General features: G+C 47.7%; 1 protein-coding gene across 2 annotated transcripts in view; it reads right to left on the bottom strand.

Moving 5' to 3' along the window:
• Positions 1-17,237, bottom strand: part of LOC119441570 (oviduct-specific glycoprotein-like) — a 49,749-nt gene that overhangs the window by 9,014 nt on the left and 23,498 nt on the right. Inside the window, exons 6-7 of one of the 2 annotated variants that reach the window (XM_037706179.2) lie at positions 14,854-14,983; positions 3,575-3,745 (exon numbers count right to left, since the gene is read on the bottom strand). In XM_037706179.2, coding sequence (XP_037562107.1) covers positions 3,575-3,745; positions 14,854-14,983 — 301 coding nt within the window. The remainder of the gene's footprint in view (positions 1-3,574; positions 3,746-14,853; positions 14,984-17,237) is intronic. The other variant, XM_049661417.1, reaches the window with a different exon arrangement.

Below are 17,237 nucleotides of genomic sequence, written 5' to 3'. Positions count from 1 at the left end.
CCACCTGTGCTGGCTCATTTTGACCCGGCTGCTAGAACAGAACTTCACACCGACGCAAGTGGCCATGGCATTGGTGCTATCCTCGCCCAAACACAGAACGGCGCCAACCCTGTGATAGCGTATGCTAGTCGTCTTCTGTCACAGTCGGAGAAGAATTACACCATTACTGAGCGGGAGTGCTTAGCTCTCGTCTGGGCTGTCGCGAAATTCCGTCCGTACCTATATGGACGGCCGTTCGTGGTCATAACAGACCATCATGCGCTCTGCTGGCTCTCAACACTTAAGGAACCCACAGGGAGGCTCGGCCGTTGGGCATTACGATTACAGGAGTACACGTTCTCGGTAGTGTACAAATCTGGCAAGTTACACAATGACGCCGAATGCCTCTCCCGCCATCCCGTTGAATCATCCGACTCCACTGAAACGGACCCCGACACCTATATCTTGGCGATAACAGACTTCACCGATGTGGCCGACGAACAACGTAGAGACCCTAGCTACTCTCTCTTATTGACCGTCTGCAATCCGGCACCCTCGACCCTTCCATCAACGTGTTCTTACTTCGGGATAATGTTCTTTACCGCCGCAACATGCACCCCGCCGGCGCAGAACACCTGCTCGTTGTCCCGCATCATCTGCGCAGGGATGTCCTCATCCAGTTTCATGACGCTCCCACTTCCGGGCACTTAGGCGTCTCCAGAACTTATGATCGCAAACGACGACGTTTTTTTCTGGAAGGGCCTTTATCGGTCCGTTCGCCGCTACGTAACATCTTGTGACCTGTGTCAGCGTCGCAAGAAACCTGCGACGCTACCTGTTGGTCTCCTTCAGCCAATTGAAGTTCCAGCCGAGCCGTTTTATCGAGTGGGCCTGGACTTCCTGGGTCCCTTTCCAATTTCCACGAAAGGCAACAAATGGATTGCAGTCGCTACGCAATATACCACTCGATTTGCAATTACTCGAGCGTTGCCAACTAGCTGCGCCACAGACGTAGCCGACTTCCTACTCTACGACGTCATCCTCCAACTTGGTGCTCCACGTCACCTACTCACACATCGCGGTCGCTGCTTCCTGTCTCGTGTGGTTGACGATCTACTCCGTTCATGTGCTACTCATTACAACTTCACGACCTCATATAACCCGCGCACCAATGGACTCACCGAGCGCCTAAACCGTACACTGACCGACATGCTTTCCATGTACGTTTCCGATGACCACCACGATTGGGATGTTGCGCTCCCGTTCGTCACATTTGCATATAACTCATCGCGTCATGAAATAGCCGGCTACTCACCCTTCTATCTTTTCTTTGAACGCCATCCCTTACTACCCTTTGACACCTTGCTCCCGTCTGATCAGGCCTCCACGTCTGCGACTTCCTATGCGCAAGATGCCATCACGCGTGCGCTCGTCGCGCGCACAGTAGCCCGCGCTCGGCTCTCGTCATCACAGACCGCACAAAAGGCCATCTACGATCGTCGACACCGGGATACTGATTTTCCACCGGGCTCTCTCGTCCTTCTCTGGCTCCCATCTCGTCGTGTCGGCCTCTGTGAAAAGTTAATGTCGCTGTACGTTGGGCCCTACCGCGTGCTGCGCCAGGTGACTCCTGTCACCTGAGATATCTCCCATGGCATCTACCTAATTGACCCGCCGCGCCACGAACTGACATCGTACATGTTTCCCGCCTCAAACTTTACAACTGTGATAATCCATTTTGACCACAACAAGCACTGGGACGGTGCTTCATCGGCCGGGGATAATGTCACGAGCAATGGGAAAGACAAAGACGTTGTAGTGGGGCTGGGTCAGAGTCTCTCTTGTGAGTCTTGTCGGACTGAAACCTGCTGGAACCTGTGCGCTCTGTGCAGTCTTGACTTGACAAGCGCTAGCCGCTTACTGTGAATTAAATACTCCCCGTAACAATATACATAATCCGAGGGCGAGAAATGCAGAGAGCACATCAGTTTCTCTGCCTCTTTTGCAGTTTTATCATCGGCAGGGCACTTAGCCCTTGCGAACGCCGGGGCTCATCGCGCGGCACCACATGAAAAGACAAATCGGGTCAACTACTGCCGCTGCCCCTGAGCAAGCACCTTGCGTCGTTTATACAGCCCTCAACACTTTACACACACGAGGCATTTTATGGCTGTTTAAGGCGAAGACAACGTTTGTGAGCCCCGCAACACGCAACCATACACTGCAACATAGAGCGGAACAGGCGCGCGCGATGATGCATGGAGCAAAAACCAAACTACGAAACTATCACGACCGCATGTAGCGCCACGCCATTTTTTCTTATTACTTATATTTAATTTTGGGCTAAACTTGTACGTCCTCGCTTGAAACGGCTTAAAAAGTTGCGAAATGCTGTTTGTGTATGTTTAAGGTGTATTTCATTTTGCGTTTATTAACAGCGATAAATCGCTGTCGACCAATCGCAGGCGGGCTGCGTTTGTGATCTCCGACGTCACGAACGTCTAGTACGGGAAATTTGAAGGGGCGTCAGCACCTACCCTTCAGTTTTTCGCTATTTTCTCGCTAATTAAGCATCTGTTCGCAGTAAGAATGGTATGTCTGTGATCGTGATAGGATAATCTACCATTAATGTATGTATGAAAAGATGTATCACATCTTTTCTTGGGAATGGACAACACCTAGTTGGCACCATTAGTTAACGCTGTCACTATATTTCCTCTTTACTTGCCACTATAGTAACTTTCCTTGGCATACTAAAAGAATTTTAACGCTCTTAGCCTTATTTGTGCACTTCATCCAGTTTGCGGTATCTTAGTCGGTCTGTCCGCGCATAAGCGCTTTCCCGTGCACTTGGGTCACTGGGTAGTCCATTGTCTGCTGGTTTGAGAATTGGGCTTCTGTGCTGAGGGGACCGTGTTCTAAACCAACCACCAGACCATCTTTGGTCGCTGGATAGTAACACTGGGTACGTGCCACTCTTGGATGAAGCTCTTTGAAGCCAACTTCCGTCCGCAAGCACTTGTGGGAACTCGAAAGAGATGAAGATGACTGTCGAGGCTATCGTGAGTAGCATTACACATTATCACATTTGTCTGCTGTGCCCCAGAAGAAATCTGCGAAATTATGCTCAGATGTACTAAGTGCACATTGGCCAAAACGTACACTGCCACAAGCAGCAGCGGGAGCTCGAACAAGAAAAAAAACTGCATCCGCGTGCATACGCGCCTCATACATAAAACGTTTCGACTTTCGACGGTGGCAATACGGCGTGCCGCTTGACTGCTTGAATGCTAATTGCATTAACGTTGACAACCAGCGTAAGGTGGGTGCTGCAGGATTTTTTCTCCTTCTCTCTCCCTCTTATTTCTACTTCAAGCGCGCGCAGAAGGTTATCTGCAGTGTGTAAGAGTACCAATATGGGTGCCATGGAAGGGTAATGCAACCGATAGTGGCAGAATATTAGGTTATTCGTTGAGATTAGGAAACTTGAAGACATTGGATGCAGGCGGTTGGCTGAAGGCGGCAGTAATTGCAGGTCGCTGAGGTCTTTGCATGTAGTGGGCGTCAATAGGCTGGTGAACATGGTGATACTTACTTCTGGAAAATTGACGAAACCGCCTCCATGTTTGGCACGTCCTGTAGCCAATGAGCCAACTTGCCATTGTGACGAATTCTTGAGTATCCAGGAGAGCCCGTATGTGGGGATTCCGACCATAATTTTCGATTTAGGCATGCCCAATTCTGCCCATGCATATGCGCTGTAAGCCTGTGAAAGATGAAAACAGAATGAACTATGAGTGGTTCAGAATGGACTTTGAGCTTGTACTTAGGGCTGTCTTGCTCATTCGCAATTTGTTTTTTACTTCAGAAAGTAAAACTTGCCAGAAAAGGCAGGGCGAACACTAAGAACAGGAACTGTCGTGTAAATGCACGAAGGAACAGTCCTGTGCCTGTCGTCACCATCGAAAACCATTGGAACTATGGCTGAGCAGAGGTTTGCTGTGGACTGGCTCGAGACTGCAAAAATAGCACTCTGAGATTTGTTACTTCATGAATGAGGAGGAGTAGATTTTATTGAAGAGAAAGGAGGAGAGGTCGGCCTGGAGAGCGTGTCTCTAGCCTGCTACTCCTCACTGGGGTAAGGGAAGTGGGTGATACAGGGAGAGGTAGGTGGCAGGTTATTATGATATCGTACAATGAGCTACTATTTACACACGTTGTCCAATACGCGGTTGTGCACTTTACACATACTACACGCAGGAGTAGTGTTGTCCACACAAAACGTCATCGCAAACACATTTCGCACACTGCACAGGTCCTAGAGACAACCATCTAAGCCCGTCTCACACATGAATGATTCTTTAATAGGATTATGGCGGTGGGTTGACACGGAATGAATATTTCTGAATACAAAGTTGTATGGTCATCCTTTATGTGGTTTCTTCGGGCGCTATTCTCTGCCAAAAACCTTTGGAGATTCACTTTCGCAAGAGTACTTGAGACTCTGTACGCCAGACGCATTCTGAACGCCAGACGCCAGAACTCCAGAATGCCAGAACGCGAGAACTCTGAACGCCAAACGCGTTCGGCGTCTGAGGGCCACAACGTTCTGGCATGGTGTCAGACAATGTGCCCTGGATCGTTGTCGCTCGTAGGACTACTATCGTGAAATGCCGCTAAAGTTATATTATGTCCTAAAGTGATCGCCCAAGATTACTAGCCGTAGCGTTACGTTTTCCGAGCCAAACGCATCCGGAGATTCCCAGGGCACTATACCTGAGTGGCCTCTCTCTCTTCTTTTTCTTTCCCATTCTCTCGCGGTTTGAGTGCTATGTTTGGTTTCACGCTCACTTAAAAGTGACATGGCACTTTAACTCGCTGCATGAGGCTGCGCAGAAACGATCTCTTTTTGAAATGGTAACTTCTACATAGGCACCCCTGGTGAACCAGGAAAGCATCAAAGGATGGTACGTTTTGCATGTTGGTATTCCATACTGACACCATTCCCAGCGAGAAACGACCCGAACTACAAAGAAAAGCTACAGGGACAAGCGCTGACTATCAACAGACAACTTTATTCAAAGCACACATTTAAATAAGTGATGATGCACGTGACAAGAACCGAAAAATTGATCATGTGAAGGAACAATAGGCACGAAATGACCATAACACTCCATCATATCATATATCAACCGCTAAGAAGCTTGGCCAGGTAATCTATCTTCGACTTATGGAGCAAAACAGGTGGACGCGCAACACACGTGTCCCCCGCCTTGTCAAGAAGTAGGCCTTATCAGTGAAGTAAGAGAAATCTGTCCAGAAGATAGCGGAAGCCTACTCCATTGATAAGGTGGAGTACACCTGTGTTGCGCATCCGTCAGTTTTGCTCCTAAGTCCGAGATAGATCACCTGGCCAAGTTTCTTGAGGGGTTGATGTGATATGGATTGTTATGGTTATTTCGTGCCAATTGTGTCTTCACATTGTCAATTTTTTGGTTCTTGTCACGCGCACCATCGCTTATTTATATCTTTGGTTTTAATAAAGTTGTCCGTTGATAGCGCTTGTGCGCTTATCTCTTCTGTGTAGTTCTTGTCGTTTTGCGGTGTGATTGGTTTCAGAAAAGCATGGTGAAGTCGCGATACCACGGTGGACATGATCTTTGGGAAGGTATTCCAAAGCATTGAGCCATCAATTCCTTTTCCATAATACAATTGAACCGACCATGATGCATGTGCGAAAAATTTCTCATTATTATCCCAGCCAAGCAAACATATATGCGTTGCAAAGGAACAGAGGCAGAGACAGCACCCGTTCACGGGGTCGGCTGTTCTATTCCCTCCTTGCTCCTCGTGTTCCCTTTCTGCCCGCGCCCGCAGTCCGAGCGCGGGAGCCTCAGTGCGTCATCTCTTCATTACACTCGGCCACGCTGCCGAAGATAGCTCAGGTGACTGTGAGAGCGTGATGGTGATTAACATCTATAATCGACATGACTTGGGAATGGGAGTCGTCATCGTTAGGGCCGTCCAGTGCGCGACCAGCTTCTCTGGGGGTCAAGCACTGAGTGTTGCGCTCGGGTCGCACTTGGCAAAGCACGGCACACTGCACAGAGGCTGGCCGCACTGATGCGCCATGCATACAGCGAAATCTTGTGCTCAAACATCGTGTGCCTCATCAGAACGTTGCTGGTGACGGATCAAAGCTCCTCAAGGTGCTCGATGCCACGTTATGTGCAGTTGAGCTGTCCAAGTTTGAGGCCGGGATACAAGGTGGATCTAGTGGAAGCGGGATAGTAGCGGAAGCGCAGGTGCACCCGGCGTTTCCCAATAATTCGGATGGAGCCGACGGCGTCACCCAGTGAGACGGCACCTTCATGTGCCCATCCGACGGCGAGCTTGGAGGCCGCGTCACCGACTGCTGTGAATGGCATGTTATCTCGGGCTCTGGCAGTGATGGTGTGGTGCCTGAAGCCGAAGCAGAGTCCGCGACCAGCGGTGGAAAAAAGTAGCTGGCAATCGGGGTGCACAGCAGGGCAGGCCGTGATACCATATGTCAAAACCTTGTCGGCAGCGGCGATTTGGTGTGGCTCCCTAGCTTCGTGGGGCTGCAGTCGCAGAATCTCGGCTGGCGTAGACGACCATGTCAAAGTAGGAGAGGTGGTCGCCATCCGCTTCCCACCGTCTTCGGTAGAGCCGACGGCGACACCTGATGAGACGGTGTCTGCGGCGGACCTCTCTGCCTGAGGCTGCTGCAGGGCACATCTGCCGCAGCGTCGAAGCGGTAGCTCGCAGGAGCGTCATGCGCAGAAATGGGCTCGGTCGGACTCACCGCAGGCACAAGGATGCCGGCCGAAAGCATGCAGCTATCAGCGCTGCGCTCCATTCAGGCCAGGACCGCTGCTTGACGCCTTTGGTCCCATGCCTTTGCGGCACCGAACAGTCATTTGGCTGCAACCAGCCATCTTTTGTGGTCTGGCCAAGCATGCCGATCACCCAAGGCATTGATGGTGTGAACCCAAAGGATCATTTCACCCGTTCACTGGGCCGGCTGTTCTATTCTCTCCTTTGTCCTCGTCTTCCCTGTCTGCCCGCGCCCGCATTCCGAGCACGGGAGCCTCAGTGCGTCATTCTCTTCATTACCGCATATTTTATTATATAATATAACCAGTCGCTTCACGACTATAAGAAATCGTAACTGCAGAGCTGTTTGATCGATTTGATTGTTATAAGGTGTATATTTCCCATATATTAATTAAATTTTCATCGCAAGAACCTATTGCTCACTGCGGCGCAAGAAATCGCCTTGTTCTCGTACTACAGCAAACCCTCGTTTGCCGCCTCTTTAGAGGAGTCCTAACTTATATCAAAAACTCACAAAGCTTCTACGCTACCTTTCAAGGACAAAAATGGCCAAGATTTCATATTTAGAGGAATTAGGTGCAACGTTATGGTGACGTTTACCGAAGGTTGAAGTCTGTTGGCTGTTGTGGGATAATACGTTTTCGAAATAATTACTGAATCCATGCCTTCGACCAAATGTAGCTGTTACATGAGGCGTATCATTGGTTTTATCGGTCTGCTCAATGAGGTATGCAAGGCAGAGTGTTTACATTTGGCCTTGATTACGGAGCGACGATTAATATATGTTTAATTATCTTTGTACGGTAATTACAGCTTTTGTAGAAAATTATTTGCTCATTCGTTTGAGACTTGTACTTGCGTTATCCACAATGTTACACCTAGTCCAAAAAACAACTGTACAAGAGACCAAGTTTAACTTTTACTGAAATTGGAGGGGGCGGGGAGTGGCGAAAAATGAAGGGGTGGTATGTCAGGTGTGATGTTTGGCGAAACCTTATCGTTCCTGCCCTTATAGGATGCGTTGCAAATATTTACTGAACTCTCGCTTATTGCCCATATTTGTGTGTTATGCAAAGTTCGTAGTCGATTTCCCCAGTGTCCTCAGTGAACTAAACAAGGCACTTGTTCGCATTTTACGAAATAAAGTGGGTCAAATTATTGGTCATATGTAGGAAAAGTTGAAAGTGTGTAGATTCATTTTGGTCTTTGCCATTACCTACATATGCAAATGCTTCGGAGCGTTAAGAGCGTGTTTTACAAGAGCTGAAAAATTCAGCCCCCTGCCCTGGCATAAATACAAATGCCAGAAATATTTAATTTTTCGAACATCCACGGAACGCTATTGCGAATTTCTGTGCGAAATCAAAGGCGCGCTAATAAGCAAAGTCTGTGTAAGAAATTAATACTACTGGAAAGCGTTATATGTCAGTTTTAAGCTGTGTAATTCCGTGTCCGTTATAAGTTGAACGTTGCACAAACGTTATATCTAACTCAAATACGGGACACGTTGTGGGTTATCTGTAGGCAAAATTCAAAGTGTTTTAGTTAACCGTAACTTGTGCGAAAATGATGTATTCACGAGCTCCAGAGTCTATATGATGGAGTTTTACGAGTAGCGGAAAATTTAGCACGCAGCCCTGGAATAACTACACGTGCCACCAAAAGTAAACTGAGCGACAATGGGGGCATCACGTTGGCAGATCTGTGCGTGAAAAAGGATGCGTTTGGATAAAATACAGCTTCTGCAAAAATGTCCTAGAGACGTCTTTTCAAGTGTCAGGCGGCAGTTCTCAATCGTTATTCTCAATGTTGCGAGAAAACTCGGCTTAATGGAAAATTAAATTGGGAGAACTAGGTGCTGTCCTAAATGCAATGTGTAGCTAAATTTTAACGTTTCTCACTTAATATGAGCCCTGACCAATGTTCTTACAAAGTAAAATGCATGCGGATGAATGACCTCCTTTGCTAAAATTGCTGCATAAGTGGCCGAAAGTGATATATGGGAAAGCTATCAAACGGGCCGGTCATATAGGAGCAACGTCTGAACGTATGTGATTTATTTACAGACAAATGAAATTCTCATTGCGTCTGCTCGAAAGAAACTGCCGCCGTGGAAATTGGATTGTAATTCTGTAATGTACCACAAGTTTGCGGGGTTTTTTTTTTCTTTCTCATGTGTGGTTTTGCTGACTTCACGAGGGAGGTCAGTCAGAAAGGGCCATATTCAACAACCACTTTGAGGGTGTGGCGTCCAGGCCTTTTGAGTAAGGTTCATTTTGAAGTGTCTCGCCGCGCCGGCATTCCATGATGGTCAGAGGCCTCATATTATCATCGTCAGGACCTCCGGTACAGTGTACTAGAATAGGAGTAGTGGGCTCAGCGGTGCCGGCCGCTTGATGCCGCCGATGCCACCTTGGAAACGGAACCGCGTGGTGGCGCTGCTTGCGAATGTAATGGAACGGGGCAACGGCGAGGCCCCGGCAGCGTATGTGGGGCGCGTCCTTAAATATTTTTCTACAAGAAAACGAACTGAAGTCACAATCATATTTTTTCTGCATGCCAAAGCTGGCCCGAATCACGGCGGCATTGCGTTTTGCACTGACATCAAAATTTCGGGCATGTATTGCGCGAAGAGTTCCGCAATTTGCGGAGATACGCAGAAAGAACGCTGAAAGGAACACTGTCCTCCTGTAAAAATCAAAGTAAGCAAATGTTATTCTAAACAAACTGAAATTGCATTTACATTTGAGCTCTAAAACGGAAATCAGAGGAATGCATGGAAAACCGATGCAATTACCTGTTTGCACTGTGGTAAGGCAGTTGCTGCTGAAATAAGTTTTGTCTCTTATACAGCATGACGTCTGAGGCTTGCTGTGAAATATTCTTCAGTGCAATCTTTCAAATCCATTGCTCCCACTACACAGGTGAAGGTCATCAACCTGAAGCAAGAGGCATTCGGCATCCAGTTGATGACTTATGGGTCGGCTTTCGAGTAATATACCCCTCACATACACCTTGGAGTAAGGCACTGGGGTGTGACGAGCAAAATGTTACAAACTTTTGCACAGACAAGTTCCATCTTCGACTTCAAGATCAAGGTGCAATAAAAAACGAGTCACCTTGGCCTGGCAAGAAATGTTTTGTCCAGAATTCTGAAGGCATGATCAAGTTGCTGATGAAGTCGTCTTCTCGAGTAGAAGGGCCGGGAGACGGTTGGTATTCAGGTCGTCTCTTCCAATGCAGCTGAAGCTTGAATTTCTGAATTATGTTCAGGTGTTTGATGAGCGTCAGTACCGTGATCGTGCAGTGAGCTTGGCTCACTGCTCGAATCACCAGAACGTTTTTTTCCCTTAGGTGCAGTTTAAAGGCTGTCAAACCTCCTCCTTTTTCGCGGTGGTCTTGGGTACTTTCTTCGACAGATATTCAGGCAGGTTTGGCAAGAGCGTCGGAACAGCGTTAATGTCCAGCGTTGGCTTCCCACGAGGGAGACGAACTTCCTTACCCTGCAGGTATTTTTTATGCACGAAATGTGGCTCAAAGTGCAGCTCACATACAGCGCTGGTGTCATCCAAGGCCTGGTCGATCGTTGAAGATTTCTTTCCCATTCCCGTCTTTTGTTTGGATCGTTCGTCACGCTGAACAGTGCGATTTTCGTGGCATCTTTCTTGAACATGTAGCCGGTCTTGCAGCCGGCGCGTAGCAATGCTTTTGACGTTGTACAGACATTTTCCGGAGCCGTAAATCCTACTCAGAAATCTCGCGCCCTATGTCAGCACGATCAAAATTGCATATTGCTACACATGCAAACAAGAGACGACGCGACCATGTACAGCGAGCACCACGAAGTCGAAGCACGTGCAAACGGAAAGGGTGCGAATGCGGTCGAGGACGCCACATTGGTCTCGATGGTCGCGACGCTTGGTGAGCCATTGTGAAAGCACCCGTCGTTGACATCGGCAGCTTCACCTCTCCCGGTTGCCGCTGCGCGCAGTGAGCGCACTGCCCCTATTCTAGTACACTTTACCTCCGGGGATCTGAGAGGGTGGCGTCGATGTCTCCCTCGCCGCCTCCCAAGAAGCAGTGCAGCACGTTGAGCGTAAACGTTTCTGCGCGCTGCTGATTGGTGTGCGAGGCGCACAATAGATGGCGCAATCTCTGTGTGAGCGGGGCGCAATCTCTTTGTGCGCTCTGTGAGCGCTATCTCTGTGTGAGCGCAATCTCGGTGTGAACAGAGGAATCGGGAATTATGTTCTTTAGTGAAGAGACGAGTAACTTCGTGGTGTCCATTTACTGGAAGTAATACCCATAGTGAAGCAATATAAGTACCTCGGCGTAAACATAAACGAAGGAAAGAATTACTCAAGCAACCACCAAGATAATCTGAAAAAAAGGGGGAAGCGGAATGCAGCAATAATGACACACAGAGCACTGTGGCGCCGCAATAAGTATGAGGTGGTGCGTTGAATCTGGGAAGGGGTAATGGTGCCAGCGCTAACATACGCAAATGTCATTCTATGCTTAAAATTGGATATCTTGTCGGGTTTGGAAGTGAACCACAGATCAGTAGGCCGGTTGGCTTTGGGAGCCCACGGTGATACCTCAAATGAGGCAGTGCAGGGTGACATGGGTTGGGCCTCTTTTGAAGTCAGAGAAGCACAGAGCAAAATTAGTTTTGAAGAAAGGCTCAGGAACATGGATGAAAATAAATGGGCGGCTAAGACGAGAGAGAGAGATAAATGAGATGCGAAAGGCAGGGAGGTTAACCGGAAGGTAAATATCCAGTTTGCTACCCTACACTGGGGAAGGGGTAAGGGGAGACAGAAAGATAAAGAAAATGCACACACCTAGAGAGGGAGATAAAAAACGCTAGCACAACGCGAAAGACGAAGCACGTAACTGACACACTAATACAACGCGCAAGACAAAGCACGTAACTGAATCGTCACCGAGTCAAATCAGCGCGTACAGCGCGTCGTAATTGCAGCCTCCGCGATCAACTTCAGAAACATTTTCAGAGCTAATTGCGGAGGCCACGCTCCGCTGTGCTGAGTACGGTGAACGCCACCTAGGTGGCGTTGGTAGTGCTTCTTGATGCCAGCGTCCCTTCGAATGCTGGCATCGAGGCGTCGTAGTGCTGAGACCACCGAAGCGTTCACTGTCGGTGCGCGTTAGTGTCATAATGCAGTACTTCTCTTTTCTGCTCGTAGGCGGCGGCACCGCCCCGAGCAAGAGCGCGGGTACACGGAGGAGTGTTAGATATATAAGGCGTGTCTGTGTAGCTCTCTGCAAATGCGTTTGTGGCGCAATGGGTTAAACGCTCGGCGATCTATCGTCGCAGACCGAGAGGTCGTGGGTTCGATTTCCAAATTAAAGAAAAAAAACACACACACACACAAAGGAACTCAGGAGCGTCACAGTCGTTCAAACAGGTCGCTTGACCGGAGGAACTTCAGTAGCGCCCTCGTCGCCTTCTGCTGTGAAGACCGTATCAGTCGGCATTCTAAAATCGTCTGCTCAGAAAGCGGCCGGTCGTCGAGGCGTGCCAACTCCAGTTACGAGTGACTGTCTCTGGGAGCTGTAGCGGGGACAATGACACAGGATATGTTGGAGTGCTTCCTCGCTGCCGCAAGTATCACAGGCAGCACTGTCGGCCATTCCGATGCGACAAGCAAAAGCATTCGTAAAGGATACTCCAAGCCACAGTCGGCAGAGAGCAGTTGTCTCGATTCGAGGAAGTCCAGATGGAATGCGTAGTCGGAGGGATGGGTCCAGGCGGTGCAGTCGAGTATGTTGGAAACCAGGTGTGTTCCACATGGCTCGTGTGGAATCACGCGCGATTATGCGAAGCTTTGTTACTGCATCGGCTCTTGATAGCGGGATGGGTTCCTTCACAGCATTTTCGTGAGCCCTCCTCGCAGCTTCATCGGCCTGTTCGTTGCCCATGATGCCGCAGTTGCCTGGGAGCCACTGAAAAGTGATGTCATGTCCTTTTTCTGCCAGTTGGTGACAAAGGTGCCTTATTTCCAGCACAAGTTGGTCTTGGTGTCCACGACGTAGAGCGGATAGCAGACAATGCAGGGCGGCCTTTGAATCTGTAAATATGCTCCATCTTCGTGGTAAGTCTTCGTGAATCATGTGAAGTGCGCAGCGAAGTGCAGCAAGCTCCGCCGCAGTCGACGTTGTCCGGTGAGAAGTTTGAAACTGAAGGGTCACAGCTTTCGCGGGGAAGATCACAGCCCCTGTAGATCCGTCAAGAGTTGTCGAGCCATCAGTGTAAATGTGAAAATGGTCCTTGTATGTCTCGTGCATCATGAGGAGAGATAGCTGCTTGAGAGCTGGGGACGAGAGTCCTGCTTTCGTTCGAATCCCTGGTACCGAGAGTCGAACTTGTGGACGAGCCAAACACCAAGGAGGTGATAGCAGTCTCTCGGCAGGCGTATAATCTCGAGGGAGGCAGTCGCGGTACGCCGATATCGCCTCGGCAAAAGGAGGCATTGGGTCGGTCATTCGGCAGAGAGGCGAGGTGATGGAAAGGGGAGCGGGCAATGTGCCTGATGTGAGCTCTGAGCTCTTCCAATGTCATATGAGTTGTCACTGGGTAATCTTGAGCTATTGCAATTGTTTCCGCTGTCGATGTACATTGTGGCAATCCAAGACAAACCCTTAGTGCCTGCGCCTGAGCACTTTCGGCTAAAGTGCACAAGTATCTCTACATGAAAAGCGTGGACACAGAATGGAGGAAGAGGTCAAGGCAGTTGGCAAACAAGTACAGCATAATCTAAACTGTAAATAGACAACCAGGAGACATCAGAAAGAAAGTGAGAAAAATAGAGACCGTGAATTGGATGCAAAGAATGGAAACAAAAAGGACAAAAGGACAAAGGAATGAAAAGAAAAAACTTAGAAAGGAAAATCTGTACGATAACACAAAAGGCAGTGCCTTGGTATTTGAGGCTCGAGCCGGTTGTCTAAGGACCAAAACATACCGGAGAAATTATTCGGAAATAGATGAGGCATGTGTACGCTGCTGCAAAGATCCAGAGACCACTCAGCACATCCTAATGGAATACCACGGAATCCACCCAGCGAGAACCGTAGGTGACGTGCAACTCCCAGAAGCGCTTGGGTTTAAAGTGGAAGGAAACATCAACGGATCAGCCGTAGGATGATTAGAGTACTGGTGGAAAAAAAGAAGGGAAAAGATGGATACCACCTGATCTCTTAAAATCATAGGTAACGGTACAAGGTAAATTTTTGAAAAAAGAAAAATAATAATGAGAGGTATACAAAAATCCCAGATAAAGAACACGTATAGTATATCTGATTAAATCAAGCAGACTAGGTGACTATTTGTCGCCACCCCGTTTCAAAGGCGATGCCAATAAATCATCATCATCATCATCTACATCATCGGCGGCGCAACCCGGAAGGTGTGGGCGGGAAAGAGCTAAACAGGGATGGCTACGCATCCAGCGACACACCGCATTCCAGTTTCCACGTCCTACTTTCACTTATATAACTGTTGTTTTCGTTAAATTAACCGCTCTTCGAGGTTCCCTTTTTCTCCGAAAACGTATAATATGCATACTGCTTTTAACACATTCAACACTTCACCCACATTTTCGGCCAAATATAAAGAAGGTGCCTTGTTCACTTGATTCTGGACACCGGGGAAATGAACTGCAAATATTGCAAAAAATTAAAAATGGCAAAAAACATGAGGGACTTGGTAATTATTTGCAACGCTTATAATTAGGCCAGGAACACGATAATTTAGCCACAAGTTGCATGCAACATTCCTTCATTTCAGATAATTTTCTTCGCGAATTTGTCAGTCTGCGTACCACATTACGTGAAAGTGTAAGTTTTTTTTTATTTGTGCTTCGCATATTTATGTAGTTTCGAGAAGAGCGAAATATGACTAGATTTGATAAATGTCAGCTGTATTATCTAAGACGCTGATATTCAACAGCAAGGTATACTATATGATACCCAAATGTAGAAATGATCACGTACCAAGTTGAGCGTATTGAAGTAGGGTCCTTCACCAGATCTCGCAAACAGTGGACTGTTGTGGTCCACAAACGGAGTGTACCACTGATAGGTGTGCAGGTCGTAGGTCATCAGGTTTACAAAATCTGCGAACCTACGCGAAAGATTAAGCGTAAGGGTCATGCATAAGAAACGCGAAAAAAACAAAGGATGCTCTTTGGCTAAATTAGCACACAAATAATGCGGCTGCGAGGACATCAACTTTGACATTTCTTCTAATGTGTACAGAGTTCGTTGCGTTCTCGCACGGGCGCTGAAAAAAAACGAAAAAGAAAGAAACAAATGCGAAAGAGAAAACGTAGAAACCCATTGCAGCAGTAACGAGAGATTCCTCTCATTAAGAGATTCCTTCCGCCCGCTCTCTTGATGTACAGTTTTGCTCAAATGTTAGATGTGCGGTTAGAGGAGCGTTGTTTGAATTTAATTTACATGACACCCAGAGGTAAGTAAAATTAAAAAGGGTTTAAATGGAAAGGTTGGAAGCCATTCCCCTCCGACTCCGGTGACGTGGAGCAGAGGTAGAATACCCGGCTTCAAATCTGAAGGTCGTAAGTTCGAATCCTACTCTAGTCCACCACATTTTCAGGCATGGAGTGGTGCCTGACACTGGCAAGAAAAAAAATATAAATCGCCGAGAGCTAGTGGGGTTATACTAGTTCAGGTGCAACCAAACTAGGAAGGCCCACTAAGCTTCATCAAAGTCACTCCCTCACCAGAAAAGGAATTGGCCTCCCTGGTGCAGTATTCGGCCATTACCTCCCTCATGACTCCGACAATTAACGACGACTTGATTTTACTCATATACAAACAATGGGTTTATTTGAAAGCTAGAAAAATAAAAATAATGAGAAGAAACCTTACCACACCGAAACACTTACACACAAGAGTGAGAGAAAAAAACTAAACAGAAAAGACTACACATCAACAACAAAGGCGACTCACTGCATAAAATCATCCATTGTTCTTCAAGCTCATCTCGGTAGTAATAAAGAAAAAAACTATTTCAGGGCACTGAAACATCTTCTTTCAAGGCCACTAACTGACCATGCTCCAACTATCGCCCGAAGTAACAATAAGTGATCGCCCAAAGCAGTAAACTTGAAGGGTGTAGCTGCTGCCTTTGATACGAATATAGGGGGTGGTCAAGCAACACATGGGCTGTGTCCTCTTCCGCCACTCCACACGCACACGGCGCAGATCCTGGACGAATGATTTTAACCTGCGTCTGTAAACATTGTGCGTATAGGCACAGGGAAACGAGGATGACTGCTGCCTTTTGTATCCATACGATCTTTAGTCTGCGCCTATTCTGACGACATAGTCTTTAGCAAGCACGAATACACTGGATCGCTCGTTCTAACTATTTTACGTGCGCGCACTTAACGTGACCATTTGAAACAAATGAAATATTGATTGCATAAATCCCCCATGAAACACAACACTTATAAAGGAGAACGCAGGCGGATTTCATAATAATTGCCGCACCAGACTTTTACACTTGAGGGTTTTGGCATTCCGTCGAATCGGTTAACGGCTATAGCTGCGACCTCGATCTGAACCCATGACCTGCGGCTAAGCAGCGGAATGCCTAAGTGAGTCACAATGACTATCTTCTGTGCGAAGGAGCTGCATTGGGGCTATTGTTGTAGATTTTACTAGCCCTGCAAGGATTGCACCGATGTGCTCGCAATGGAAAAAAATGAATAAAAAATAAAAAAACAATGGTCGCAGCGAGAGAAGAAGAACCCGTAGCTAATTCCACTTTACGTTGAGCAGCCATTCCATGGAATTTGAAAGGTGAAGTGGAAGCGCATTGGGCTGTCTGTACAGTTTATTTCACTGGCACACAACTGAGGCATATCCGTTCCAAAAATTGCTTCGTTTGAATTTCGCTACCTTTCTCATAAGCGAATAGTTAGATCACGCGCCAGAAATGTCACCCTATATAGTTTTATTGAGGCCGCCGGCATTTTAGATCACAGCGCCGTCTATCGTCCGGCGCCATGCTGGTATGTGGGATCACGCTGGACGGTGCACAACTTAAGGGCGCGCTGTTGACCACGAGTGGCAAGCTTTCTCGTGCTCCTGAGAGGTCTCGAAAGGTTTTTGCGATTGGGAAACTTCTTAGGGAGTCGTTACTAAGCTTTGAGCTTTGATACAGCCGTAATATCGAGGCAACGGACCTAGAAGCGCTGACATAGCTCTGTCCACGATTGAAATAGGAGGCGCGTCAGATCTGAACGTTGTCGATAGGAAACACACGTACAACGTGTTATATTGTATGTCCTGCCTTGAACTCTATTGTGGTATCACTCAGATGACAACCATAAAAGGTGTTTTAGTTTGCC

This window comes from Dermacentor silvarum, chromosome 2 (assembly GCF_013339745.2).
Source record: "Dermacentor silvarum isolate Dsil-2018 chromosome 2, BIME_Dsil_1.4, whole genome shotgun sequence".
Lineage (NCBI taxonomy): Eukaryota > Metazoa > Arthropoda > Arachnida > Ixodida > Ixodidae > Dermacentor > Dermacentor silvarum.
Note: the sequence above shows the minus strand (reverse complement) of the source record. Positions and strands in the feature narration are given on the sequence as shown.